The following is a 9,095-nucleotide window of genomic DNA, read 5'->3' on the forward strand; positions in this document are numbered from 1 at the left end:
CATTCTCTCTCTCATAATGACACAGGACCGCCATCTAGTGGCCAATATATATTATGAAAACACATTTACACGCATTTAAATTCCTCGTAATATTTTTTATTATGTGATATTACGAGATATAAAGTCACTAATAAACACAAAGTTTGTTTACATTTTTTTTTCAGGAAACACATTTCTAAAGTCTTCACCGCTTGAGGATGGCAGTGAGCTAATTATCATAACAAATTAGTGTTCGGTTCCAATTAGTTAAATTGCAGCAGGACGTCATAAATGGGCGATGGGCGGCAGTTGAGGCCTGCTAAACAGCATTAGCACGTTTGGCTGAGCTTTCCAGTGAACTATAGGCCACAGAGTGACACATAACGTCCTTAAAACATACTCCTATCTGATAACGTACAGTAACGGCCACTTAAAATGACAAACGATGGGACGAAAAAGAAAGGAAAAGCACCAAGAGACAAAAAATCGTCTAAAAGAAAAGGCAAGAGGAGGGAAACATACGCTGTGTATATTTATAAAGTTCTGAAGCAGGTAGGTCGCTGTAAAACACGTTAGAAAACGAGACTTGTTCACTTGTTTGTACATCAACACAGGTTCCGTTTCTGTAAGTTTCATGATTGCATAATTGTCATGTTCTGTTGTACAGATTCCAAAAATGTTCAGTTTAGTCTAATTAAGTTTTTGTTACATTTATGAATTGTAAAAGTCCGTGTATTGCTGTACACTAGCATATAGACTAGTTGTTTCGGGATGGTAAGATGTTTCAACACATAATAAAGGCTAGCCTATGATATGCCGTCAGAATTTCAAGATAGATCAGTCATCCTTGTCACATTTGTTAATGGCGTTATGGAGTTCCTCTTGGGCGTATCTTCTGTTTCCTTTTAACATCAGCTAACAGTAGTCCGCCGTTATACTAACACTGTACTATGTCATGTATTTTATCTTGGGCTTTTCTCTCCTACTTACTTAATGGTGTAATGATAGAAGGGTCATAGAATCATTTGCAATATTTTTGCTGTTGTATGTTTTAGCAAAGAATACTACACAAATCATATATTGGTGTGGAGTGTTTAATGAACATGAGCAGCTCCTCCAGGCTCACTGCCTGTGGAATCCACTTTCCAGGTCCACCCTGATACTGGCATCTCCAGCCGGGCCATGAGCATCATGAACTCCTTCGTAAATGATGTGTTCGACCGCATTGCCACAGAGGCCTCGAGACTGACCCAGTACAACAAGCGCTCAACCATCACCAGCCGTGAGGTCCAGACTGCCGTCAGGCTGCTGCTGCCTGGGGAGCTGGCCAAGCACGCTGTGTCTGAGGGGACCAAGGCTGTCACCAAGTACACCAGCTCCAAGTGAAAGGGCAAGAAGGCAGCCATTTCAAATACAAGAGTCTTGTGTTTGTGTTACAAAAGGCTGCTTAGTTTTTGCAATAAAAGCACAGAATCTTTTGGCAGCTTTTTTTTGCCATCCTTTCAGGGAGAGAGGCATTCTTTTACTTCACTGCAGCTTGTTGCACAAAGACTTCATTCCACAGAAGTCAAATAGTTGCTGCTAAATTGCCAGTGTTAAATTAACACCTACAGTGTTGAATGAACTGTTGCAGTGTTCAGCTGGACACAAGTGTTGGTCTTAGCAAAATCCAAGTTAAACTATGTTTAAGATTTTATTTGGGTTTTTAGAAGTCCTGGTTATTATTTAAAACACTAGTCAACTCTTAGATGAGCCACGGTAGTCTTAAATTGTGCATTGAAATGGTCCTTTAAATTATCATAGTTGAAATGGTGGCAAATGTCCTGGCAGGTTGAAATGTACACAAAAAAAAGTATTGCACTAGACATCATCATAATCAGTAGTTCAAAAGTTGCCACTAGATGGCAGTGCTTGCAAACTCTTAAGAATAAGGCCCTTTTTACCACACATATCAAATGAGCAACAGGAGTCCTAGGTGTTACAGTGCACACTGGGAATCCCTATTTTCCTCTCAGGGTCCACTGAAGAAAAACAGTGATCCTGCAATCTAGTCAAAATTTAAAATAAAAATATAAATTAGGATGTATGTCTTTCCTATCTACAGTTTATGTCCAGCAGATCCTCTAATTACCAAATTCAGCTACTTTAAGGTGCACCCATTCCTTACACAGTTGTTTAATTGCATGCATACACAGCTTGTGTATTCATAGAAAAGCATCACCAATAGAATGGTATGCTCTGGAGCAGATATACATGAGCCTGAGGTTACCATGCCCAGTGCCAAGTGTGTAGAGTATAGGTTCCTAACCCTGGTCCTGGAGTACCCTTGTCCTGCATGTTCTCCTGCTGTACCACACCTACTTTGGTTCAGGAAGGACTTGTTAATTAGCTGGATCAGGTGTGTTTGAATCAGGGACAAATACTAAAATATGCAGGGCTGGGGGTACAACTGGACCAGAGTTGGGAACCAGTGGTCTAGAGGGGCACTCTATATCCTTAAATTAATTCACCATTTTCAAACCCTTTATTCATGCATTAAGTAGTTTACTAATGTTACCAGCCAAATTTCCCCTAATTGGATTGTTGAAGCCTTAGCACTGTATATTCTAGCTGTAGAGAGCTTCATCATAACTATATCATGAAAATAAAATAACCACTTCCTACTGTGCAATATATGAGGGGCATCCAACATTGAACTATCAGTTTTTTTGCTGTGATCAAACCAGCAAACATAATTTTCTGTTGTTTCTCATTGAGCTGCAGTTGTGAATCATCATTAAGAAGCAAAAAAAAAAAAATGGTTGAAGGGGAATGTCCTTTCCTATAAGTTTATAAAGTACAGAGGTCACCCTCTTCCAAAATGAATAAACCCCTGGACAATCCCAAACCATGTTTCAAAACCACCACTTGCTAAAATTGACAATATATATACCATTGGTTCTGAATCCTGAGCGGCATACTACTAAACTCAATGTGTTAACAGTCTATCTTCCCATTTTCATATTAGGTGGCACTGAGCAGACATATTGAAGTTACTTGAATTTAGCATTAGACTATCCTAAGTTGCACAGTTGGATCATTAACCAATGATGTCAGCATCATAGCATATGTCCAGGGGATGCAGGTGTCTCTATTATGGCAGTTCCTGATTAGCACAGCTCAAAGTGAGTGAAATAATTTCACATGAAGAAAAACTGGACACAAAACATTTTATTTTATAGTACAAGTTACCTTAGTGAGTATCTGCAGTGACGTTCTGGTTTGTGACAATTTCATTAAGGAACTGAAGCAAACCAGTCTTATGGTTGTCCATATCATGCACAAAAGAAGGTAACATTAACATGTTTAATGAGGAACTACTGAGATGCCTTGTGTCCTTTTGCATTTATACTCCAAACTATCCATTTTGAAGCAAACCGAAACCAAACTGCTTATGGGTTCTCAGTCCACTTATTTGGTGTGCACCAGAGTTTGAATAGCAGCGTTCTCACATGCTCTAAGAAACAGCACTAACAGAGCATCAGGGTTCATGTTGATCGAACCAAACCTGCAAAGTCTGAATGCACAGTAATAGTTGTTTAATTTTATGGATAGTCTCAACACAGAACAGTCACTCATACACATTCAAAGTAGTCCTGAGATATCTGACAGAAAGTGACTTTCTCAGGCATAAGGCTTAGACTCTTATGCCTAAATCACATTGCTGGTCTTCATCTGATATTATTTGGACATTCAGACATGAGCCCTGTGATCATTTACTGAAATGGCTGCCTTAATATATGAATATGATTCAGATAAAAATTGAAACTATCAGGTCAAATGTAAAACCTTAAAAAAAATAATAATAATAAAATGACACATCTTTCTAAGCACATCTTTGCTCTCAGTGAAGTACTGAACGAGAAGAACTGCTAAGGTATATTGTAAAGAAAATTTTCTTACCATACAAATCTGAATGGAAACATTTCTATTTAACACAAGATATTTTGACAGCTAATATGGCTCTACCTTTCAGTTAAAATGGATACCGACCATTTTTTCTCAAATGATATTTTACAGATAATATTTTAATTTTCCTGACAACAGTTCTTCACTCAGTTTGTGCCAGCTATTTAAAAAAAAGGTGTAGCTGCAGTGTTCCAGATGTGGATAAAGCCTAGCTGTAGATGGGCAACAGAGATTCCCCATTGCAAGCTATAAATTAAGATACTGTAAATTACTATTAATGAAGTCAGCAAGATCAGAAATGTTGAAGCTGTGCAGTGTTATGAGTTGCCAGTAACAGGAAACAGAGAAAAAATAGTTTTGTTCCCTAAAGAACCCTTCAGTATATTATGTAAAGGTTCTTGGAAGAACTTTTAAATTATAAAATCTTTACCTTCTGTAAAGGTTTTTTACATCTTTGAAAGGTTCTTCACATTCACAAATATTTTTTTTTAAACATGGCTCTTTAGGGAACCAGAATACTGGCACCTTATTTTTGTAGTTCATTTACACATTTAAGGTATACTCTGTTATATGGTAGATTAACCATACTTTTTAACTAAGTATACTATATGCTATACATTATGTTCCGCTTCACTGTAAATGTCAGGCTGTACTCTACAAAAAGTGTGTCAAAGTAGGTTCCTTCCAGACCACAGCTCTGGATTAGCATTTTTCATTCAATTCATGAAAGCCTTGCCAATTAGCTGATGAGTTGAATCAGGTGTGCTTAATGACGCAGAACATTAAACTCTGCAGTCCCGTGGCTTGCAAAGACTGAAGTCTGACACGTATTCTCTATGTTATAGACTGTGTTAGACTGTACTCTGATTCTGCACTCAGAAAAAAAGGTACCAATCTGTCACTGGCGTAATGCAGCTGTGACAAACCAGACACTTGCGATATAAAACAGAGAAAAGGCTTTAATATTGAAAGGGCAGTTCAAAGTTAAATCAGCAAAGTTGGGCCAGGTGAAAACTGTGGGTTGAATAAGTAGATGCATGAACAAGGTGAAAACACAAAAAAACAAAAAACAAAACTCAGTGAATCAGGCAGACTAAACAGAAGGGCAAGGCAAAAAGAAAAAAGCGGTAATCACAAACAGGTCAAACACGTTAAAGACAAGTACAAGAGAACGCTTAGTATGCACACAGAAATGATGGCAATACTTCACAACACACATGACAAACAAAGGAGTATTTATACAAACATAAACAGTCAAACACAAGTGAAAGAAATCAGAACTCTAGCTGCTAAGAAACTGTCCGGAGTTGGGTGATGGAATGCATGTAACGGTGACATGTTGGTCAAGGGAATTGTTGGAAGTGGAGAGTCATTAGAGGCAGAGGGCGAATCTGGAAGTGGGACAACTGGGATGATACCATTAGGAGTGTGTCTTCAGTACCTTTAGTTATGGAAAATAGCCGTACAATATTTCATTGTACAACCCCATTTCCAAAAAAGTTGGGATTCTGTACAAAATGTAGATAAAAATAAAATGCAATGATGTGCAAATCATTTAAAAACTATATTCAATTTAAAACAGTAAAAAGACAACAAATCCAATGTTGAAACTCAGAAATTTTAATTATTACAGCGATTGCTCTTCTCAGTTCCCAAATGCTTACAGAGTGTTGTTAAAGAAGAGGTGATGAAACACAGTGGTAAACATGCCCCGTCCCAACTTTTTTGGAATGTGTTGTTGGCATTAAATTTAAAAAACAATAAAATTTCTCAGTTTCAACATTTGATATGTTGTCTTTGTAGTATTTTCCTTTAAAAATACGGCTTAAATGATTTGCACATCATTGCATTCTGTTTTTACTTACATTTTGCACAGCATCCCAGCTTTTTTGGAAATGGGGTTGTATTTATATTTGACTTCATTAATTCTGTTTAGACTCCAGACTTTTAATTTTCTATTTTAAAATGTTAGGTTATGTGAGGCTGTATTCTAAAATTGTGAGGTACAGTACTGTGAAAAAGTATTTACCTCCTTCCTAATTTCTATTTTTGCATATTTTTCACACTTTGATGTTTCAGATCATCAAACTGCTTATAATATTAGTCAAAGATAACCCAAGTAAACACAAAATGGTGATTTCATTTATTGAAGGAAAAATACTGTTCAGCCCTACCTGGCTCTATGTGAAAAAGTAATTGCCCTCTGAGCTACTAAATCAACCAATTAACCAAATTCAGCTGACTATTGGGTTTGATTTCACCAGCCACACCCAGGCATGATTACTGCCAGACCTGTTGAATCTAAATAGAACCTGTCAGGCAACGTGAAGCAGGCAAGAAGATCTCAAAAAGTGGCACATGATGCCATGTTCTAAAGATGCCATTGCTAAGGCTCTGGGACTCCAGCAAACCACAGTGAGAACCATTATCCACAAATGAAGAAAACTTGGAATAGTGAAGAACCTTCCCAGGAGTGACAAGCCTACCAAATTTTCACCAAGAGTGCATCGACGACTCTTCCAATAGGTCACAAAAGAACGCAGGCAAACATCTAAAGAACTGCAGGCCTCACTTGCCCCAGTAAAGGTCAGTTTGCACGTTTCCACAATAAGAAAGACACCGGGCAAAAGTGGCATCGATGTGAGAGCTGCAACTGCTGCTGACCAAAACGAGCGCAAAGGCTCATCATGCCAAAAACATCTAGATAATCCCAAAGACTTTTGGGATAATATTCTGTGGACTGATGAGTCAAAGGTGGAACATTTTGGAAGACATGGGTCCTGTTACATCAGGCGTAAAGCTAAAACCACATCCCACCATGAGAACATCATACCAACAGCCGCCCGTCAGTCTGTGACCTAAAGCTCAAGCGCAGCTGGGTTATGCAGCAGGACAACGATCCGAAGCACACAAGCAAGTCCACCTCTGAATGGCTCAAAACAAACAAAATTAAGGTTTTGGAGTGGCAGAGTCAAAGTCCTGACTTGAATCCCATTGAGCCATCCCACAGCGATGTAAAAGGCTCATTGCAAGTTATCGCAAACATTTGATTGCAGTTGTTACTACTAAGGGTGGCACAAGAAGTTATAAGGTTTCGGGGACAATTACATTTTCACATGGGTGATATAAGTTTGGGATAAATCTATATCTTCAATCAATGGAATGATCAAGCTGCATTTTGTATTTAGTCATGTTGTCTCTTTATATATATTCTTATACTCTTTATATATATTGTCATATTTTTCATCTGTGGTATACCCTGTATTATATAAATATATATAAAACCTGCAGTACTCTACATATGGCAAGCTATACAGTATGGTGTATATCATTGTAAACTCTGCTGATAGATACAGTATCTGATGAGTTTTAGTGAAATGCTCATAGCTCTCTTTGACTGCATAAACAAGGAACGTCCTGAGTACGTCATCCAATTAACTTGAAGGTAGAAGTGGATGATAACAATGGATGTGTTGCTTTGTCGATTAATATTTAGTCACCAATTTTCCCACTTACTGCATTATATTGAACTATTGCGCGAGCGAAGCAAAACAGACACTTTGGTCGAAAACAAATGGTGCTTTTTGTTCCACATTAATCAGAGCAGCAGCAGCCCGGTCTGAGCAATGGCGGATGTTAATGTGGTGTATTGCGTTCCCCTCCCCACCCCTCGCCGCTCTCTTGCTCCTGCAATGTGCCTTGCTGATGGCCTGATGTATGCTAATGAGAGCATGTCTGCGGACATATTACCGCGCGTGTGATAGGGCCATTAATGACAGTGTCTTAAGCACTATCATCATCATGACCATTTTCCCTCTGATCTCCTGGTTCCTCGCTGATCCCCCTTCTCTCTCCGGAGTCATCTCTCTCTCTCTCTCTCGCTCTCTTTCTCTCTCTTTTGGGAGAGTGTTATAAGCACATTATGGATTGGGACATTAGTGACTAATGTAGTCACTGGGCTCCGCATTGTTTTGGTGCGCAAGTGCATCATTAGAAAATGTTCCACTTGGCGGGGAAGCGCGTATTAAGTCCGCTCGCAATGAAATGAGGTTGTGATCGATTGTTAAAGTTATTGAGAGCTATTAGGTTGAAATATGAACCTCTCAATTGTCATAATGAAGAGGGGCTCCATTTGTGCAGAGATCAACGGCACAAACGTATGGCATACCAAGCATCGCAGGTACTGGGCTATAAGGGCCGTTAAGAAAACGGCGGAAGTCATCATTGCTGCCAGAAAACGCAGTGACACATCACTATCACTCAACTCATCAAAACTCCCAACTCTCTAAACACTGGCTGATATCAGCTATAAAGGGGAATTTGGCAGTTTTGCTGGTCAACAAAGCACTACAAAAGCGCCTGCTAGTTCGTGTAACTTGCAATCAGTCGGTATATCAACTAGCTCCACCACAAAACTGTGTGACTTTCATCTCGAAGCAATGTAAGGCCATTTGCATGCTAACCTCATCTCTCCATCATACATTGGACGTTTTCATTTAATGCTATGCAGATTCCATTCAGCTATGTTATGCTGTTTCACATCAGACTCTGTGACTAGCATACGACTTCTGGGGTCAAGAAGGTACTGCTTTACACTGATATTCAGCATGGCAGGACAAGTTTGGACACTATTTGGAGTGGGCACACAAAGGACTGTTCATTCTTTATACCATTGTACCACTGTTCTAGTGGTTGTAGCCATTGTAGTTATCCTGTGTATTTCATGTGTCACTGCAGTGTTTTTCTACACTCTCACTCTTTATGAGGTTTCTTTCTTCAGGGACAATATTATCATTTGAAGGCCACATAAGAATGTCAGTTATTCCACTAAAAGCAATGTTATTGTACAATAAATTAGTCTCAACCAATTAGCTTGCATTGCTAAGTCCTCCCCTTCTACCAATGTGTCATTAATTAGCAAGTTTGTTATTACCGCTGCCTTTGCATGCCAACTAGATGAGCCTACATATATTTTTTTGTTTTTTTTTCCTTTAATTTTTATGGCAGGCACAGCAGTCAAGTCGGCAGTAAGTGGGAGATAATCAGCAGGAACTAATTGCCTAATTGTATTGATGAGAGTTGCGATCATTAGATTGTTTTGTGAGTCCAGTCAGAGGCCTGTCTGACCACAGCACATCACAGATGGCCGGATCTCTGTTTATCTTGCT

At 38.9% G+C, this 9,095-nt stretch overlaps 1 protein-coding gene across 1 annotated transcript; it reads left to right on the plus strand.

The window, feature by feature from the left end:
- The first annotated feature begins 318 nt into the window (after nt 1-318).
- On the plus strand, nt 319-1,365 carry zgc:92591 (uncharacterized protein LOC436997 homolog). The gene is made up of 2 exons (XM_036579741.1): nt 319-531; nt 1,129-1,365. The coding sequence occupies exons 1-2, from the start codon at nt 415-417 to the stop codon at nt 1,363-1,365; spliced, it is 354 nt and encodes a 117-aa protein (XP_036435634.1). The 5' UTR covers nt 319-414.
- Nucleotides 1,366-9,095: the final 7,730 nt, after the last annotated feature.

Source organism: Colossoma macropomum, unplaced genomic scaffold (genome assembly GCF_904425465.1).
Source record: "Colossoma macropomum unplaced genomic scaffold, Colossoma_macropomum, whole genome shotgun sequence".
NCBI lineage: Eukaryota > Metazoa > Chordata > Actinopteri > Characiformes > Serrasalmidae > Colossoma > Colossoma macropomum.

Coding starts and splice junctions, on each gene's coding strand:
- zgc:92591 (XM_036579741.1), top strand. CDS start 415: ATGACAAACGATGGGACGAAAAAGAAAGGAAAAGCACCAAGAGACAAA. Junction 532..1,128: donor TTTATAAAGTTCTGAAGCAG/GTAGGTCGCTGT, acceptor TCCACTTTCCAG/GTCCACCCTGATACTGGCAT.